Source organism: Diabrotica virgifera, chromosome 5 (genome assembly GCF_917563875.1).
Source record: "Diabrotica virgifera virgifera chromosome 5, PGI_DIABVI_V3a".
In the NCBI taxonomy this organism is placed as follows: Eukaryota; Metazoa; Arthropoda; class Insecta; order Coleoptera; family Chrysomelidae; genus Diabrotica; species Diabrotica virgifera.
The window spans coordinates 176,895,157-176,917,282 of record NC_065447.1 but is presented as its reverse complement, the minus strand read 5'-3'; the positions used below and the strand labels follow the sequence as shown (position 1 = coordinate 176,917,282).

The window sequence follows — 22,126 nt, the reverse complement described above, 5'->3', positions numbered from 1 at the left end:
TCATAGAGCGAATAACATGGCTGAAGTGGAATTGGGCGGGCCATCTAGCCAGAATGAACGACGAGAAGTGGACTCCCTTCAGCTCATATCACCTCTAAGTATAAAATTAAGTATTAAAAACATTTTTTAAATACTTTTCGTAAAGCTAGACCTTGTTTCAAGTATCTATACGAAAAGTACCCAAATCTTTCAGAAGCTAAACTTAAAGAAGTCGTCTTTATAGGACTCGACGCCGACGTTCGAGAAATTATGTTTAACGTTAGATTTTAAACCACAATGACCATAAATGAGAAAGAAGCATGGGTTTAATTCAAGCAAGTTGCTACAACATTTTTAGGAAATGCAAAAGACTCAGAATATGGATCTGTTGTAACTAACATTTGAAAGAAATTCACTTTTCGAACAGGTATATTACCAGAGAACGGCAGTTCTCGTCAGTGGCGCACAATACCCCTACATGCGACACTATATATATTGAGTCCGCAAATCTTTACCCGTACTTACTGTCACTTGCTGTTGTGTTTAGTAAATTTCAATTTCCGACTTATCATCTACTTATTTCGTATGCTTTAAATGATGACGCACGGGTAAAGATTCGCGGACTCAACTGTACACGAAATTTTCGATTTTCTAAATCTGACTGAATTGAAAATCAGACAAAATCCCATCTTAAAGTTTAGAAAAAGACTCGTCCATCCGTATGTCAACTCTCCATTTTGGTCCAAGGGTGTGGATTTTATGGCTCTTCCCATTTAGGGTCTGTTTTTCGTTGTCGTACTGATCATTATCTTTCCAACGCATGTCTAATTTCGAAAATCGGTTATACCATTCAAAAGTTACGGAGCTCAGAAATATGACTCAATTTTTATTTAAAAAGAGTAAAAATGTATGTATGTATGTGGAAAAGTTACACCGATATTTATTTTTTTTCTGCATTTCAAGAGGGGGTCAGGGCCGATTCAGAACCGGTGTAGTTTATGACTTTTGACAACCCATAAGCCAGCTATAGGGCTTGGTACATACAAAATGGCATATTTTTTGGGCGTATATAGGTATCTTAGGTTCAAGGAGAGACAGGAAAACCGCAAATACACCTAGTCAATAGCGTTGAGTTAAGCTTTCAAAGGGTGCCTAAGCGGTTAGGATCAGACATACACACGGCTTATTATAGCCAAAAAACTGAAAAACCGAACTTTGAAAATTTTGGTTTTTTGACAATTACTCAAAATTTCAGCCTATGAATTACGGCAAAAACTGAGCGTTTATAGGAGGACTCTAGATGCATCTAACTCATATCTGGGAATATTCGAATTTTTAAGTTATAGACTTCATAAGTATGATCAAATCTATCTCTTATGGTGAAAATGGTTTTTAAAGTTCAATAATTCCTGTAATACCTTCAGTTATCATAATTGACCTTAGATTCATCAGATACTACTTGTCAATACGTTTCAAACTCATGTTTAATGATCAAAATCGGTTAAGCTGTTCAGAAGCAATCGAGCTCCAAATGTATAATCCATTTAACCATTATCGCTAAAATGGTTTATGTAGTTGTAATGGTTGCGACGCTAAGATTTATCATGCAACCGGAGTTCAGTTGCCGGCTATAATTATTAGGATGGCTGGGATATGAACTCAGATTGTCTTATCACAAATCTGATGTCGTAACTACTAGATCATTTGGGAGAGAATGCGACAAAGGCGACCATTTATTACGCTTAACGTGTAATCGAGAAACATTACATTCAACTTCATACATTTAATTTATAAAAACTTGAAAAACTCCTGATACAAGAATAAAAAACCGTTAAACGCCGTAAAAATGAGTGGCGCATACAATATCTATTACAATCGGTCTAAAATGGGGCATACAATCGGTCTAAAAATAAATGAAGATAAATGAATAAATGAAAATAAATGAAGACAAAACAAAATACATGGTCGCCTCAAAACAAAAACGACGGCGAATAAGGCAAAATATTACTATAAACGATCATAACTTCGAAGTGGTTAAAGAATTTAAATATCTAGGAGCAACAATCACAAATGACAACAAATTAGAGCGAGAAGTTGAAACGCGAATAATGGCAGGAAACAGATCTTTTTTTGCAATGAAACATCTAATGAAGTCAAAACTTCTTTCACGAGGTGCAAAAATCCAGATATATAAGACCATAATACGACCAACAGTCGCGTATGGAAGCTAAACATGGACGCTAACAAAAAGAGAAGAGAATAAATTGCTGGTGTGGGAACGTAAAATCCTTCGAATGATATATGGCCCTTGCAGAGACAGCGTGATAAACGAATGGAGGCGCAGATACAATGACGAGTTAGAGTCTTTATTCGGAAAGGAAAATCTAGTCAGATATATAAAGGCTAATAGACTCAGATGGGCAGGGCATGTGATACGCAGTAACGACAATCGCCTTATAAACAATGTGTTCTGAGAAAGGCCAGATGGAAGAAGGTCAGTTGGGCGGCATAGAAAAAGGTGGAAAGATGCAGTCAAAGAAGATCTAGAGAAAATGGGAGTGCGACAATGGGAATTAGTGGCACAGGACTGACAAATATGGAAGGCAATAGTAAACGCGGCAAAGACTCACGAAGAGTTGTAGCGCCATTGATGATGATGATGATGCATACAATAATCCAGCTACAAAGGAGCTGATATGAGTATTACGTGGCGCGAAAATGTATTTTCATTTTTATGAAAAATAAAATTCTAGTTTTATTTTAAAAGATTTTTCCATAACATTTGAGGCGATAAACTACCCCAGATAATTGAAACAATATTCGAGAATAATATCTCAATCAACTATGATAGCTATCGTCTACCCTAGATTAGCTCAATCTCCCAAGTTGTGAGTCCACCTTGTCCTAATCAAAAACATGAACAATGAAAATGCAGAATGGAGCAAATAAAACAATAATATTTAACTAATCATGTTTATTTTTCATAAAAGACATAATTAAAGTATTAAAAAATAATTTACAAGACCTTGCCGAAACTTTACAGATCAGAGATTATACTTATCGATGGCACTTGGTATCTGTCTGCAGGTTCTTGGTGTCTTGCTGTTGTTCTGCAACGGGCTCTGGCGACGTGTAGATATTCGTGGCACCAGGCCTACAGGTGTCGGTTGTTCGTTAGCTGTCTATGTTGCGTATCGCTGCATCGCCGGCGTCATTGGGGGCTCCAGTTGCAGGAAGTCCTCCCACGAGGTGAAGGGTTGTTCTATTCTGTTGTAATTTGTCCAGAAAACCCAATTAAGAACGTCTGTTTGAAAATGTGGCTAGGAGGCCAGACATTGCCTTAAGTAGATTTTAGAATTTAATGAAAAAATATTCTTCATTTTGACAAAGAGAAAGGGTTTGACTTGACATTGACAGAGTTGGTGAGTGGGGGCTTAAAATTTGAAACGAGAATCGACAGTGCGAAGTCACTGTCATGAACCACAGAACGATTGAATAAGAATGTGAATTCTGAGATAGAACAAGAATGTTGAGATATGCCTATAAATACCGAAAGAGGGCGCCAACCAATTTTTAACGGGAAAAAAGGTAAAACAAATAGAAGAGGATTATTATTAAAGAATTATTAAAGAAAATGGAATAAAATAATTATTTGAAAATAAAATAGCAAAGATGTGACGTTTGTAACGTTACACATTTGCTAAATTTCAATTAAAACGCGCCAAAAAAGAGCCTCAAAATGCAAACTGTATCAAAGTTATTAATTTGTGGCGCATTTTACTTCAAATTTAGCAAATATTATGGAAAAAATCTTTCAAAATAAAACTAGAATTTTATTTTCCATCAAAATGAAAATACATTTTCGCACCAAGTAATACTCATATTATCTCTTTTGTAGCTGGATTATTGTATGCGCCACTCATTTTTTAAGGCGTTTAGCGGTTTTTTATTTATTCATGTTGGTTAATTGCCAGAAAATTTGAGAGATATTAGTAAGAATCAGGAGTGAGCGTTTTGACCAAGATAATAAATTGATAGAAAATGTTACCAGGGCCGCTGGAACAACAACATGATGGGCGACTACTATTGGTCGCTTCAGCGAGAAGCTCTACAAGCGAATCATCACAGAAAAAGCTACACGAGAAGCTTCAAAGAAAAAAGAGAAAGGAGAAAGAGGAAGAAAAAAGAAAGTATAAATCCTAGGAAACCTACATTACTACACGGTATCATTATTTCAATTAACCTACCTAATGTAAATAAAAAAAGTCGGTAGGTATAAGGATTTTTAAAGTAGGTATATAACAACAAGCAGATGTCTCAAAAACTACGGGCGATACGAGAAAACTAAGACCAGATTTGGTTTCATCACATAAAAATCAGATATTAAAGTCTAAACAGTTTTCAATCAAAATTTTTTTGTTAGACTGGTGGATTTGTTGTATGTTTTGTTTTCCTACTAGTTATTAATATTTATGTTCGTCGAGGCAGAAATGTCTATTAATAATAATTTTATCTCATTCAGTACATCTCATCCATGTAAACTCCACGCATGTATGCTTATTTCACATCGAGAGACTAAAAATACATTTCAGTATACGCCACTGTTCACCTACGTCAGATAAGATAAAAATATAAAACAAAATTTTCGCTTAACATCTCTTTAATTGCTACTAGAATTTATGAAAAAAATGACATAAACGCCAAATGTTTTAATAAAAAATCATATCTTTTTGTTAACGTCCATGTTAGAAAAGGCCGTTTTAGGTGCTAACTGCACCCCTCCTGCCATCGATGAATTCCCTCAGGATCTCTTCACAAGAACACAGCTACAAAATGGAGCTGTCATTGTTCATATACTAGTTACCGTGTACCTGTTTGCGGCTATTGCTATTATCTGTGATGGATACTTTGTTCCTGCTGTCGAAAAAATATGTCACAGTAAGTAAACATTGACATAAATATTTTTGTAGTAGTTAGACCAGTTATAATAGGTTGTGAAACAATTGGTTTCATTAACGTTTTGCGAAGCAAAAAGTAACCCATTTACTTCATTAGAATATATTTTTATTAACAATTTTGAGATAAAACTGAAACGATATGTTTATACTTTTGCTTGTCAATAAACTAGTAACACAAAAATAATACAAAATAAAAACACCACAGTCTAATGCATGAGGTGCAGCCCATAATAACAGGTGAATATACCTGTAATAGAGAAAAAAATCAAAAGGTTTTTAAACCAACAATAATTATGTTACATAGGTATTTATAATATATGCTTAATGAAAACAAGTAGGTAATATTCTTTGCCCAACAATAATTTAATTCGTCTTCTTTTATACGCAAAAAATTCAGCTATCCAAAATTTTTTATTAAGTTTGACAATTTCTAACTTTATTATTTGTACTCCGATTTTTAAGATTCTTGCACCAATTTGTATGTACGTGTATTCATATCGTTTGGTATTATTCCGGTAACACAAAAATTTTGCTTGCATGGCATTATACGGGGGTGAATGGAAGCGTTGTAATTTCTCCTAACTTTAAAACATTCTGTGGAAAATGGAAGAGCTAATTTTGTTACATAGTCCTGTCATGTTATCTCGAAGGCATCACTAAAATTTTGTTTTTAAAATTATCCGAATATCTCTTTTCTTGTAAGAGCTGTACCATTTTTTGTAAATAAAAACACTGATTGACTCATAAAATAGAGGTTGGATTGATAAGACTAGAATGGCCCTCATGCAGCCCAGATCTCAATACTATTAAGTATTTATGCGATAAATTAAAAAACGGCGAATAGCCGTCATTCCAGGCCTCCAGAAATTTTGGTACAGTTATGGCCCTGGTAGAGAAATATCGGGCGATTCCCAAGGCAAGGATAACATAGCTTTTTTGGATGCCAAACAGATTGCGAACAGTCGTTGCTGCAAGAGGTGGACATACCCGCTATTGAGTTGTTTTGTTTTGTTGTTAATTTTGTTTTCTTTTGTTAATTTTAGTGCGTTTGATATTTTAAATTAAAAAAAACCTTCAAAGCAGTATTTTTATTTACAGCTCTTATAAGAATGGAGATATTCGGATAATTCAAAAACAAAACCTTAGTGATACCTCCAGGATACTACAAAAGGAATTTAAAACAAAATCAGACCTACAATTTTTCCATAGAATTTTTTAAAGTTAGGAGAAAATACAACGCTTCCATTCACCCCCGTATAATGCCATTTAATAAAAAAAAAATTATTACCGGAATAATAAAAAACGACATTAATACATGTATCTACAAACTGATGCAAGAATATTGAAAATCGGACTACAAATAATAAAGTTATAGGTTGTCAAACTTAATCAAAAATTTTGGGTGGCAGAATTTTGTGCCGGTGAGTGTATGTATAGGGTGAAGCAGATAAACGGCCTATTAGAAATATCTCGAGAACTAAAGGCAAAATAATCATGAAAATTAGAATGAAGGGGTTTTGAAGAGTGATCTCTTTAATGGAAATATTTTCATTAAAGGACAATTATCTGCCTGAACGTGTATAGCTGTGTGTATAGTATTTAAAGCCTAAACATTTTATTTCGGGTAGTTTTTGCAGCTTTTATTGTGGAAAATTTTTTTAAAAGTGATATTCGTCCATATTTTGTTTGATCGTTTGGTCATATAATACGAATGAATAGTAACAGGCAAATGAAAAGAGTATGGAAACCAATAGGGAAAACAGAAGAAGCAGACCAATAAAAGTGTAAAACACCGACATAGCAGAGCTATTATAAACTAAGGGCAAACCTTGGCAAGAAGCAATACGAATGGCGAAGAACAGAAAATAATGGAGAAAATTTTTGCAAATGTGCTTAAATCTTGACACATAACGCCGTCCGATTGAAATAAAAAAATGTGTAAGTTACTTTAATTAAAAAAATTATCTTCTGATATTAATTTATAAGATACTATTTCAAATTATATTATACTTATGTAGTTCTCACACAGGAGACTAGTAAAAGAACTGGTTACAAAGGCAAAGAAAGACAAATGGACAGAATTTGAAGAAAATATGGAAACAAACAGGAAAGAGAATCAAAAACTGTTCTATTAAGTATTAAAATCAATGAGAAAAGAAAAAAATCAAGAAATAGAAAACATAAAGAATAAAACTGGCGAAATTCTTACAGATGAAAATGAAATAATGAACAGATGGAGAGAATATTTCCAAGAGATGCTACAAACTCACTGCTATCAAGAAGAAAATAATGTAGCGAACCAAAGAATAGAAGTAGACAATGTAGACCCTATAACCATAATTGAACTGCAAGAAGCTATTGCAGTAATGAAAAACGGAAAAGCACCAGGGTATGACAGAATATCCAGTAAAATGATAAAAAAAAATGGGACAAAATGCAACAGAGCTATTATTAAAAATATTTAATGAAGTTTGGAGAGAAGAACAGATACCGATGGATTGGCAGAAGGCACAGATAGTGCCGATTTATAAAAAGGGCGATAGAACAGATTGCAATAATTACAGAGGAATAACACTGTTAAGCACTGCCATGAAAATATACGAAAAAATACTAAACAAAATAATGATCGGAAAAATTGACAGCACACTCGACGAATCACAAAGCGGTTTCAGAAAAGGCAGAAGCACCCAGTATCATATATTTACAATCAAGCAAATAATAGAAAAATATCAGCAACAGGAGACAAAAATGTATATGGTTTACATAGATCTTGAAAAGGCTTTTGACACGATACCAAGGCAATAATTATGGGAAATATTAGAGAAGAGAGGTATAAGTAACAAAATGATAAGTTTAATTAAGAACATTTACAACAACAATGTGAATTATATCATCAGCCAAAACAGAACATCAAAACCATTTACTACGAACGAGGGACTGAGACAAGGAGGAGGATTAAGTCCAACACTGTTTATAACTTACATGGATGAGATAATAATTAAAGAAGTTAAAGTGAAAAAAATGCATGTTGGTTATAGAAATTTAAGAAGAGTAGACATTTCAGAAGAAGCATTCGCCGATGACGTCGTCATAGTGGCCGAAATTGAGAAACAACTACAAAGAAATATAGAAATATGGAATGAAACTCTAAAAAAATATGGAATAACAGTTAATGAAAATAAAACAAAAGTTATGGTTATATGGTAAAAGGAAGAAGAAGAAAAGATCAACATAAAATAGAAGAAGTAAATAGAACAAGCACGAACATTCCAATACTTAGGAGTAGAATTAGAAGACAACGGAAGACAGGAAACCGAAATTAATAATAGAATTCAAAAAACCATGAACCTATACCATGCAATGAGCAATAAATTCATAAATAAAAAAGAAATAACACGAAAAACAAATATTAATGTGTTCAAGTCACTATATAGTCCTGTATTAACCTCTGGTTGTGAGTCATGGGTACTAACAGAACGACAAAAGAGTAAAATACAGACAGTAGAAATGAAATACCTTAGACGAGTTCGAGGAGTTACCAAAAGAGATAGACTACGGAACACTCAAATAAGAGAAGATTTGGAAATCGAGTAAAGGTTAGAATTTATAGAGAGAAGGCATCTCAGTTGGTGGAGTCATCTTCAGAGAATGGATCAAACAAAACCAGTGAAAGAAATTTGGCAGGCAAAAACGCAAAGAAGAATGAAGAAAGGTAGACCATGACAAACATGGGAAAGAACACTAGGCAAAATATTCGAGAAAGGATAGAACGCGGATAGAAGAAAGGACGCTGGCTAGAAATAAGAAGGAATGGGTCAAATTTGTACATAATAAAAATGTATAGCAGTTATTAGTTAAATTTAAGATTAAGTTGTTTTTGTATTGTATTATAATGTAACATAATGTAATGTATTGTCGCCTTACACCACTATGTGGTAAAAAGGTTTTTTTGAAAATATATGTTACGGACAATGACGTAAATCCGGCCAATAACGTTATTGGCCGGCCAATATCGACAATGACCGGTTGAATTGGTCATTGTCGACAATGGCCGGATATTAACGTTATTGTCCATAGAAACTGGACATTGATGATAATTTTAAATTATTGATAACATTTCTATCATTGCCCGGCCAATGTCGACAATGCCCGTTGTTAATCGGTCAATGTTGAAATTTTGACTAAAAGATAGGTTATGTGTAGGTTTACTATTGTTTACTTTATGTGTGTATAATGTGTATTGTTTTCGTGCTGAAATTACTCCTAAATTTATTTAATAAGTGTTATCATGGATATCAACGATGTACGCACTCGTTTTAATAATTATATAAACTTTAATATTCAAGTTAAAACGTGATGACAATAAATCATTTTTAAACTGTGACGAATACAATACCGAATAATAGTGAAATTAAAGAAGCGAAAAATATTTTGTGAACACCTGGTGCTAAAAAAACAACAAAGCACTATCACTATAGAATGAAATTCAATGATCAAGCTAACCTGCCTCTTGGAAGTTTAAACATTAATTTAAGCGAAAAACCATTGTATATTTGTGAAATAAACATTTTTTTCTGATTCATGACAGCAGTAAAATGTATTTTGAATTAAATAAATTACATACGTTCTTCTTTTTTTTTGTTATATAATTTAATTAAAATATTTTTTTTGACACCTTTTATAATTAATTATGTAAGTGTTTATGTTACTGAATAGAGAATTGAATAACCTTTCAAATAAGGTAGTACACGCCCCTATTGTCATTTAAAAAAATCATCGATTACATCATCACATCCAGATGGATGACGTCACTGGTATGCCATATTTGCCAAAATATCATAATTTAAAAATAAAAATCGACCGTTTGTTGTTTCGGGATTTTTCCTTAAAGTCGCCGGTTTATGAAATAACGAATTTATTCCTTTCATTTGCACCATACTGTATATAAAAATATTATTTCCTTGTTTGTATTTATGAATATGTTACCCATATTAAGATAAATAAAGACGTTTTATTTGTTTTTAATACTTTACTACGTTTAACTACATATATTTCTGCAACTACTTTCAGAAACATCTTAGTATCTCTAGATCTCATTTTAAACACTTATTGACTTACACCGATTGGCTTCTGAGGCATCGATTTATCAACATTGGCCATTTGCTTCTGGCCACTGTCGTTATTGACCAGTTATTGATGAAAAATCTAATTTTACGTTAAGTTTTTACAACATTGGCCAATATTTAAGGTTATTGTCGTTAATGGCCGGGCATTGTCGTTAATAACCAAGAAAAATGGACATTCACGACAATGCCCGGCCATTAACGTCAATGTCCAATTTACCTCATTGACCGTAACATATACATATTATTGTGTTTCAATTTATCAATCAAAGATAGAATAAAAATTTTTATTTTTTTTTTAATATAACGCGGGCACATAAATTTGATACACCCTGTATATTGATTTGCATTGTAAATATTTATTAGAAGTTAGCTATCACGCAAGGTGGTTTCTGCTTAATGAATCTTTCCATGAAGAATATTAAAAACATTTGTAAATAAAAGTGAAGTGAAAGTTATTTAGTATTATTATTTTAAACAGGTTGTTTACGGGAAATGTATAACCACAGGTAGATGTAATTATTAGTTCTTAGAAAATTAAGGTTAAGAAAGTTTGGAATTTTAATCTCTTTTTGTTGAACCCCGAGAAAATTTTGTAGAATTTCCCAAAAGTAATTTATTATGATGTTAGGAATATTTTTGAAAGTAATGACTGGATTTTTTCGAATGAAATAGAGGAAGAGTGGAGAGATAAATGTTTCTGATTGGCTAGGCAATTTGGAATGGGGAAAGTTTTGTTTGAATGTGCAGATAGTTTTGGAAAGAGGGATTATTGTGTTACCGGCAGCCGAGAGGAGCAGTCAAAAGTTTTCGTGAGTAGTTCAGAAGCAAGTACTAGTGGTTGTGTTTTATAAGTGAGAATATCTGAAAAGTGGAACGAGAGACAAATCAAATCGAGAAGAAATACCTCTTTGATTCTCTAAAGTCCAAGAGCATAAGTTGCAAGAATTATCGTTATTAAAATTATTTGTGACACCAAGTAAAAAAGGGTAAAAAAGGTACTTGGGTCTCAGGAGATTATTGTTGAGAGAAAGAGAGGAGAGAGATTTGGAGTTTCTTGAACGAGTCCTGGTCAAAGGAAGCCTGGCTTGTGTTTTGGAGAATTAGTTGCTGGTATCCTGCTGGATTGTTTGCTGAGAACGGAGAGGGCTTTGATTGGTAGCCTAACATAATCAACAAGGAGGAGCTGTTTGGGTCAAGAGGAGACATCATTGTGTGTGAATCAAAAAGGTCAGTCAATAACCTATGTGATAGATTTTTTTTATAATCAGAAGTTAATTTTTTACGTAAAAGCATATGAATTTAAGATTCCAACATTTCAAAAATTTAATAGGAAGTATAAGTAATTTTGCGAATAACAAATTTGTTGGTTTAGCTGGGTTTATTAATGGTATCAAGAACAAAGCGATAAATATTTGTTTGAATTAGATTAATTTATATGGTAAAAGTTTCTTTTGGATAGTTATGCCCACAGAATTTAATTGATAACTTTACAGAACATTGCTTTTGATAATAAAGGTAATTGTGTGTTTTTATTTATGATTTTTCTATTTATTTCCTTTTCCGATTTTATCCCGATAAGGATCAACTAAGAGATACTGAAACAACGAGAGAAGATATAACATAAGATAAGTATAACATAAGATAATTTAGACATTTTTTTATATTATAAAAAGGCACCCTGAGATTATTTCTTAATTTTTATGTATGATTTGCGCTAATTAAATAATTGACTAAGTAAATAATAATTAATATAAAAGTAATAGAAAGCAGATCATATCAATATATATGTAGTTTTCACTATTTGTGTATCTTACACGGAAATGTAATTATAAGTTTCTACTACTCGTCCATCGTAATAAATCATTTATATCTCAAAGTAAATTAAGAATCAAATAGTTATTACCACAAAAGTGACATACCAAGATTTAAAAGGTCCGGTAATAAAAAAGCCCTTACCAGTCTACATGTAACAATAAAACTTAAGTTGTGAACCATGTAGATCAATGTAGGTAATCAGTTAGATATTGATTGGAGAACTATAAAAATGGTGTGGCCATTACACTAAAAGTATACCGGGAGTTTATAAATTTAATGAAAATTATTACCCAAAGAAAAATCTACAAATAATAATAAAAGAAGAGTGTGTGTACTTTGTATGCACGTAACAAGTAATACTTCCATTTTTATGATTTTAACGAAACAAATATATTTTAAACATTTTATTTGTATATTTATTTAAATATTAAACTAATTTTAACACTTAAAATGATAATAAAAATTAAAAATAACGTTAATACGTCATTTTTATGAACTGGAGCGTCCCCGCAATTGATTTTCTCGTGAGGAATCGTATAAACTCTAAAAAATGTGGTTTTTCGACAAAAAATTTATACTTAAATTTTTTCATGGGCTATAGCCCATTTTTATTCATTGTTTAAATTGATCATCGATACCTCAGATATATTTGGACCATATAAACTTACCCAAGTTTTGTGACACCTACCTTCCAACAACAATTTTGTATTTATTTGTCCACAAACTATTTGAAAAATAGCATATTGTACAACAAGTGAGAAAAAGACATATTTCTCACGAGCGCAGAAGTCTGTTGGCACGAGCCGAGATACGAGGCGAGGGCCGCAAATCAAGCGAGGGAGAAATATGTTATTTTCTCATGTGTTGTACACTGTACTTCTTCTATGGATGCGGTTTTGTCAAGAGTTCAAACTTCAAAATTAAATAATTTAGGTACTTTTAGGTATATTATATGCATAAATTGAAATAAAATATATAGGGTGAGGCAGATGACTGGCCTATTAGAAATATCTAGAGAACTACAGGCAACAGAATCATGAAAATTGGAATAAATGGGTTTTGAAGAATGATCTGTTAAATGAAAATATTTTCATCACTTTGCATTATAACTTCAGGTTTTGTAATATTATACAGGGTATTTTAAGGGATATTTACGTTTTTTATTAATTTCGTAGCAACATTCACACCCTGTAGAATTGTAATAGTTTGACATTAAAAACTCTGCTTACGTTCAACTGATTTTTAGTACAGTATTTCTCATGATCATCTTTCAGTGCGTCACAGTTTTTCGATTTCTTTCTAACGCATTAAATTGTATGTGACAGAAAAAAAGGCACGTCGGTGATTACATTTCGTCGGTGACATTTTTATAACATTTCTTCTAGTTATTCTAGTTGTCGATAGATGGCGCCATAATAAAAAAATAATTTTTTTTAATTAGATAATAATATTACAAATATAATCTGTATAATTTATAAGACTATACAAATCAAAGAAAATACCATTTTATAAATGCAAGAAACACATTTGATTTGTTTTATCCCAAATTGAAAATAAAATGTGACAACTGTCAGATTTAACTAAAATGTCATGTTAGCATAAATGTCATAAATGTGTATTATCACGGACTTACCCTTTTTCCTATCATTTGTGACGCACTGAAAAATGATCATGAAAAGGACAATATAGTCTATTATTGTTAAAAATCATTAGTATAGCTAATTTTGAAATCTTAGTATACAGGGTTGGTCGAAACTCGGAATGAATATTTTCTTAAGTGAGTTTTCTTAAATGGAACATCCTGTATTTTAGTATTGTAATGAAATCATATTTCATAGTACTTTTTTTATTTTATAAGTATTCCCTATACCTAACTGCTTTAATTTGTGAGTTATTGGTGATTAAAGCTAAACATTAATTGCAACAAAAAATACGTAAAATTTTATTAGGTTGACAGTGAAAATATTCAATCACAAATAATTTTTCAGAAATAATTACATATTAACAAAATCAATGGGAAAATACCCAGTACATATTAATCCAGACTGATCCTTAAAATTACGAATAATGGTTTCGCTATCAAAATACCTACATAGTTAAGATTGTTGGTGCGATTAACAATTAAGCACAAATTAAAGCAGTTAGGTATAGGGAATGCTTAAGAAATAAAAAAGTACCATAAAATATCATTTCGTTATAATACTAAAATACAGGGTGTTCCATTTAAGAAAACTCAGAAAATACTCATTCCGAGTTTCGACCAACCCTGTATACTAAAATTAAAAATTTACCTATACTAATTATTCTTAACAATAGTAGACTATATTAAAAATCATTTGAACGTAAGTAGAGTTTTAGATGTCAAACTACTACAATTCTACAGGGTGTAAATATTGCTACGAAATTAATAAAAAAACGTAATTATCTTTTAAAATACCCTGTGTAACATTACAAAACCTCATATTTTAAGAAAGAAGACATCGAAGAGAATCCAAAAATGTAAAAATACACAGGGTGTCCCATTTAAAAAAACGAAGTTGTAAGCAACTTCCGGTATAACCGGAAGTAGCAAATAGATAAAAATATTTTCATTTAATAGATCATCCTTCAAAACCCCTTTATTCCAATTTTCATGATTATGTTGCCTTTATTTCTCGAGATATTTCTAATAGGCCCTTTATTTGCCTCACCCTGTATATACATGTAGGTATTTAATATTCTTAAAATTTATATACCTTATTTTTTAAATTCTAAATAGTCGGTTCGCTAAACTCAGAGACAACTGGCTAGTGATTTTAGTAGGTAATTTTTTTGTTTTTGGCCTATTTTGCCAAAATTGGCAAAATTACTAACTATGTAGTAATTATTAACTATTTAGTAATTCTTTTTTTTTTGACAATTTCACCAAATTTGCAAAATTACTTACTAAAATAACTAGCCAATTGTGTCTGAATTTAGCAAACCGACTATAGCAGTTATTTTTGAACAGGGTTGAAAGGTAATGGTAGGTTTTGCTTTAACACATTTATTTGATAACATTAATTGTGTTTGTATTGTGCATCTTACCATGGAAACGACGATCATAGTATGGAAGACCGTAGGAGAACCCGTGAGAAAAATTATGTCTCACTGCAATGGCCGACTTTTCTCTACTGCGTGAGGATTTGTTCGTTTTGAATGTATGTAAGTGGTGAGAGAAGTAGCATATTGTATAGCATCCATAGAAAAACTATATTTTCTGAGAAATTCTGTGGTATCTTTATCTTCCGCCTAATGAGAAATTTTGTGCCGGGCCGGAGCAGCTTCTATCTTCTTTCTACTCAGCTTTTCCTTCTTTTCGCATCATAACCTTTGATGAGCCTTTGCCTCTCTGGCTATGTACATCCATTCGGACCCCTGTTATATACCCTTCTCCTCCATTGTTTTACGTTCATAGTTTTCAGGTCGTCTTCCACTTTATCCTGGACCTTCTTTTTTTCGTCTTCCTATCGACTTCCATTTTAGTAAGTTCTTTGTTGTTTTTATATCTTCTTGTCTTTGGATAAGCTATGACAGTATGACTTTTTCGAAATCTTACAATGTCCTACCCTTCAATTATATCATTAATTTCGTCGTTTCTCCTGACTGTCCATGTGCCGTTTTCCTCTTACACCGGGCCAAATATTTTTTCGGTATTGACATCGTACATTTCTTTAATTAGTAATGGGCTGCCATTCTTCTGATGAACTATTTCTCTTTCAACTTGCATCAGATCTTGTCCTGTTTCGTCAATTTGGGCAATCTGACTTTTATATATTTGATTAATATTTGAAGACAAATTAACTACATATAGAAAAAAATGGGTACATGAGAAAGTTATCTTCTTCTTCTTCTTCTTCTTCTTCTTCTTTTTGTATAGACATGACTCTGTCTGTTTTTTCAATGTGCCTATAGTAAGTTTTCGTTCCATGGTTTTCTTGGTCTTCCCACTGATCATCTTCCTATTGGGGAACCGTCTCTCACTGTCCTGACTACCCTATTTGTTGTCATTCGGTTTATGTGGTCATTCCATTCTATTCTTCTGTTTCTTATCCAGTTATTAATGTTATCCACCTTGCATCTCCGTCGTATATCTGTACTTCCAGCTCTGTTTCATAGAGTCTTACCATCGATTTTTCGAAGGGTTTTCATCTCCGCTGTTTCGAGCAATCTTTTTGTCCTCTCTGTGTTGGGTCGTGTTTCTGCCGCGTATGTCATTATTGCTCTGATGACTGTTTTGTAAATTCTGCCTTTCATTTCTTTTCCGATATTTTAATTTCTCCATATTGTGTCATTCAGGCAACCTGCGGCTCTGTTTGCTCTATTCACTTGATCTTCCACTTCTGTTTTGAGTCTTCCGTAGCTAGATAGTGTGATGCCTAGGTATTTAAACTCCATCACTTGTTCTATTATCTGACCTTCTAGCTCCAATTTACATCTTATTGGATCTGCTGTTATAACCATGCATTTTGTCTTTTTTGAGGAAATTAACATGTTAAATTTTCTGGCAGTTATGTTGAATTGGTGCAGCATACGTTGTAAATCATCTTCAGTTTGAGAGATTAGTATTGCATCGTCCGCATGGCAGATTACTTTAAGTTGTTTTTCTACCATTTGGTATCCTTTTTTAGTTCATAATTTTTTTATTATTTCGTCCATGATCAGGTTGAACAATAAAGGACTCAAGAAATCCCCCTGTCTTATCCCATTGCCGGCATCAATTGGGTCAGTTAGTTCATCTTCCACTTTTACTTTTATTGTGGTGTTCTGGTAGATACTTTCTATCGTTTTAATTATTCCCAGAGGTACCTCTCTCGAATATAACAAGTGGATAACGTCCTTTAATGTGACCCTGTCAAATGCTTTCTTAAGGTCCACGAAACATAAATATGCCGGTTTGTTGTATTCCAACGATTTCTCTTGTACTTGCCTCATTATAAATATAGCGTCAGTGCATGACCTTCCCGACCTAAAACCTTGTTGTTCTTCTGCTGATGTTATAATTTCATTCAATTTGTTTGTTATCACTTTTGTTGTTAATTTTAATGTTATGTTTAATAAGTTAATTCCTCTGTAATTCTCCGGGTCTGATTTGTCTCCTTTTTTGAATAGAGGTATTAGGATGCTTGATCTCCATTCTTGTGGTATTCTGTTTTGTTCTATTATTTTTGTATTAGTTTTAATAGCGTTTAGTTAGATCTTGTCCTCCGTACTTTAGGAGTTCGTTCGATATTCTGTCCTCTCCTGGAGATTTTCTATTTTTTAGTTTTCTTAATGCTTCCTTTACGTCTTCCTCTTCGATGTTTATTTCTTCGTTTGTCGTAACTTCAGGTGTTGGTGATTCATTATTGTCACCTTTAGCAAATAGAGATCGAAAGTAGTCTACCCATGTTTCCTTCTGAATGTGTTTCGCTTTTATTAATTCGTTCATCTCCTTTCTTTGCCCTCTGATCATTCTCCATAGGTACTCCTTTTTGTGTTCCGTAGAAGTCGTGTTCCATCTGTTTTGAGAAACTCTGCCAGTGCTCCCTTTTTATTTGCCTCACTAAAGCATTCGTCTCGTTTCTAATTCGTTTGTAGTGGTTGTATGCCTGTTGTGTTTGTTTTGTTCTGTATTGTAAAAAGGCTTTCTTCTTTTCTTCGCATTTTATCTTAACAGAAAGTTATCTATAAAAGTAAATATTATCGTAGATATGATAATCCTGATCAGATTCTTAGTAGATTCTCTATAACTACTTTTGAAACAAATCGCTAAAATTTTAAAATTACAATTACATGCGACATCCCTCTACTTTAGACTGTCTAGAACTGTGTAGACTGTCTAGAAATATGTCGAGACTGTTCGAGCCTGTTAGACTGTAAATTTTTTTTGTTTGGCGTTGTCCTTATTTTTCGTAACATTATTATTAAAGTTTTCGTGAAGGTGATACTGATTTTTTTTTCATATTCTTTTTCAAAACGCTCCTTGGCTAGGTTTTACTTTCTGATTTGAATTTTTACTCATTGTTCTTAGTGTCGTTAATTGTGAAATGCGCACATTTATTAACATAATACTTTGCTGCATATTGACATCTTTATATTGTATTTATTTAACTTTAGCAGATTAAAACTACAATAAAATATTAAATATTAATGTTCCTTTTATATTATATTAGGTCGTGTAGAAAAAGTCAGACTTTAGTGAGATATACTAATATTGACAGAGTAAAATTTATCATTAATGAATAGTATTTTTGTTAAAAATATTCTAAATTCTTGCAATGTATTAAAACTTGTTTCTCATTAATTTGATTCTTTTATCTATATGGTTTTTATAATCCCATGATTAGAACTATATTGTTGGCATATCTAATAGTCAAGTAGTATATCGTATATCAGAGGTAGAAGCAAATCGAAATTCAATTGTTTAGTACGATAATAGAGTGAAAATTGCCGTAGTAAGCTTCAAACTTACTTTATCTTCCAAAGCTATAACCCATTTTGTCGTTAATGAATGTGTAGTTATATGTATCTATTACTCTGGTGACCACCTGAGGTTCATCTTCATTTGTCTTGTTCGGTTGCTTGGATGAAAACTTGTCATATGTTAAAAGAAAAATTTTCAACTTATCCTTTCCATTGTTTCAGCTACAACTTTTGTTAAAAGATATTTATTGATGTCTTGTTAAACTATTTACGTTTCTTAAGTAAACGTTTTTCTGTATTTCTCTTAGCGAGATTTTGTTGTTTCTCTATGGTTTATTTCAATATCATTCTTGTAACAAAATGTAATAGAAATTGACAATGTACTTAGTTAGTTAGGTTAACAGTTAATTCCAATTGATAATATACGTTTTATAGATATTATTTCGAAGATTTAATGAAATTCTCCATTAAATAAAACTAAATTTTGTGAAGAAAACACCTAAAACTGTTTCGTTAATTTTTATATTTTTTTTTGTATAATTTTTATACGATTTAGTATACAGGGTGTTTCATTAATAATTGTCCATATAGTAACTGGAGAAACTTTAGCACAAAATACGAAGATTTAACCAAAAACACTTAAATAAAATGTGGTTCCTTACTGAGTTATAGGGTATTCGACGTATCCTTTTCATACTTGGCAGAAAGTGCGACTACTAGACACCCTACTAAATTATGATAAACAAACGTTTCTAGCTACTACCAGAGGCGTACGACAGGGGATGGTGAATGGTTGACCCTTCTCAAATTCTACGCTACTGGAGGAATTACTATTTGAGTGCCATTTTTAGATTCTCCAATACTTTTTACGTAAATAATATAGTCTTCATTGGTAACGATAAAGTTTTAGTTTTCGAGATATTTGAAGTTAAATATGAAACGGCACAGTTATTTTCATTTATTTATGATAGAAGATTCATATGATTAAAATTTAAAAATTATTTGTACCCAGTACTTTAAAACTATTTGGCGTATCCTTATCATACTTGGCAGAAAGTGTAAGTACTGTAAACCCTACTAAACTCAGATAAATAAACGTTTCTAGCTACTACCAGAGGCGTACGACAGGGGATAGTGGCTGGTTGACCCTTCCCAAATTCTACGCCACTGAAGAAATTGCTATTTTAGTGTACTTTTCTGACTTTGCAATACTTGTTATGTAAATAATATACTCTTCATTCGTAACGATAAAATGATTAGTTTTCGAGATATTTGAAATTAAAAATCAAGTGACGCAATACATTAATCAAAATAACCGTGTCGTTTCATTTTTAACTTCAAAGATCTCGAAAACTAATGACTTTATCGTTACGAATAAAGAGTATATTATTTTGATAGAAAGTATTGGAGAATCCAAAAGTTGAACTAAAATAGCAATTTCGCCAGTGGCGTAGAATTTTGAAAGGGTCAACCATTCACTTTCCCCCGTCGTACGCCTCTGGTAATATCCAGAAACGTTTGTTTAACATAATTTAGTAGTTTGTACAGTACCTATACCTCCTGCCAAGTATGAAAAGGATACGTCGAATAGTTTTAAAATGCTGAGCAAAAATAGTTTTTAAATTTTTAGATAAAACACCCTGTAACTCAGTATAGAACCACATTTTATTTAAGTGTTTTAGGTTAAATCTTCGTATTTTGTGCTAAGGTTTCTTTAGTTACTATATGGACAAATATTAATGAAACCTGTATACGAAAGAAATGGAGAGATACTTACTTTCCGTGTCCGGAACACCAACAACTTTAAATTCTGTATTTTCAATGGTTTACCACATAGATGGCCCTGTCATTTGCTATAATCAGGTCTTCTTCTGTGCAGGTTTCCCTCATCTCTATGCATGATAGTAGATGCCGGCTGGTCTGAACCGCGCCACAGTCGCAGGTATCGTCCTCCTGGTATCCCCATTTTTTCAGGTTACTAGCACAATGTGAAACGCCGGTTCTTAGTCTGTTAAGCGTTTTCCAAGTCGGATACGGTAAATTGTGTCCAGCAGCCATTTTCTCTGAGGGAGGAAAATGTGTCGCGGTAGCTGACGCTTGCCATAGGTGTATTTGGCGCGTCTCTGGCGCTTCGGGGATGGATCTTGATGTTTTCAGGTGATCTTAGTCTGCTTGGCTGAGTTTGGTTGTCATATAAGGGGTGTCTTCGGTCCGTCTCCTGCTTTTTCCGTTCTACCTCTGACGTGACCTTCCTCCTGTTAGGTGGTGGAGCAATTCCTAGCTCTTCGATAGGTGTCGGTTTGAGGCAACCCGATATTATACGGACCGTTTCATTTCGAGCCACGTCGACGTTCTTTGCGTGAGCAGAGTTTGCCCATATTGGTGCTCCAAACTCCGCGGCCGAAAAACATAATGCCAAGGCAGAAGTGCGGAGAGTGTGTGGTTGTGCTCCCCATTTTGTATTAGTTAGCTTGCGGATGATATTATTTCTGGCACTTACTTTCTTCTTAATATCTTGACAGTGGTATCGGTAAGACAGAGTTCTATCCAGACGGACGCCAAGGTATTTTGGCGTCTTGTTGTGTTCCAGCATCTGACCATGCCATTCCACCTCCAGCGGCCTTCGGGCATGCTTGTTTCTCAGGTGGAAAGCACATACCTGGGTTTTTGTGGGATTGGGTTTCAGATGGTTTTTATCATAGTATAGAGCTAAGTCTCTCAGGGCATCTGTCAGTTTCACTTCGACTTCATTGAAGGTTCTTCCCTGAGCTGCCATAGCTGTATCATCAGCGTAAATAAATTGCCTTGTTTATTGGTGTATGGGTTGGTCGTTGGTGTATATGTTGTATAGAATCGGCGCGAGGACACTTCCCGGTGGTAGCCCATTTTTTTGGTCCCTCCACCGACTGTTGTTGGACTGGAGCGTTACGTAGAAGCGTCTATTCTGAAGGAGACATTTCACTAACCTTGTTAGTTGGAAATCTTTTGAAGTTTCGTAGAGTTTTGCGAGTAGCCGTTGATGGTTAACTGTATCATAGGCGGCAGTTAGGTTTATGAACGCTACTCCTGTTATTTCCTTCCGTTCAAAACCATCTTCAATGGAGAGATACAGTAATGGAAGACGTCGGTGAGCTGGGAATCTTAGATTGGAAGCAGACAGCTAAGAAGAGAAAACGATGGAAATTATCCATCCAGCAATCGGCCTATGAACCCATGGGCCAATAAGGCCAGTTAACGCTATACATACATACATATTTACATAAATACGCTTTAGTATTGATGGAAACAAAGTAGCAAACCACTGTCTCTGTAAAGTGTTAAAAAGTCTAAACAGATGTAATGAAGTGTCAAAATCTCGTGGGTGATATAAAATCGTATCTATACATATTGACAAAGTGGCGTTCCTGCAGATGGCTCGTTGTTGAGGGACCTAAGACCCCAACGCGATCCACACTAGCTCATCGCCAGAATCAGACTGACAATCTAAATGGAAGGTCCCTTGAAATGTTCCCTTTTCCCAGTGCCTGCCTTAGGCATGTTTTGTAAGTGCTTTCTGTAGAAGATCGAAGAGCCGACGCTGAAAATAATTATTAGACCCTGCAAATCAGGACTACTCACGACCTCTAGACGCGTCAGACACTTTTTGAGAAACACAAAGTTCGATAACACGAAAGGGATTAGAAATTTGCATTCTTAAATTTAAACTTACATGTATATATTGTATTGTATGACGAAAACCTCCTAGGGTTACTAGAACTATCCGGGGAGCAAAAATCATACCCGCCTTTGCCGATGATGTAGACGCAGTGGCACAATCAACATGAA

At 33.4% G+C, this 22,126-nt stretch overlaps 1 protein-coding gene across 1 annotated transcript in view; it reads left to right on the top strand.

The window, feature by feature from the left end:
• Positions 1-4,623: 4,623 nt before the first annotated feature.
• Positions 4,624-22,126, top strand: part of LOC114328552 (sodium/potassium/calcium exchanger 4) — a 60,090-nt gene continuing 42,587 nt past the window's right edge. The window contains exon 1 of the mRNA XM_028277425.2: positions 4,624-4,917. Coding sequence (XP_028133226.1) covers positions 4,722-4,917 — 196 coding nt within the window. The 5' untranslated portion in view covers positions 4,624-4,721. The remainder of the gene's footprint in view (positions 4,918-22,126) is intronic.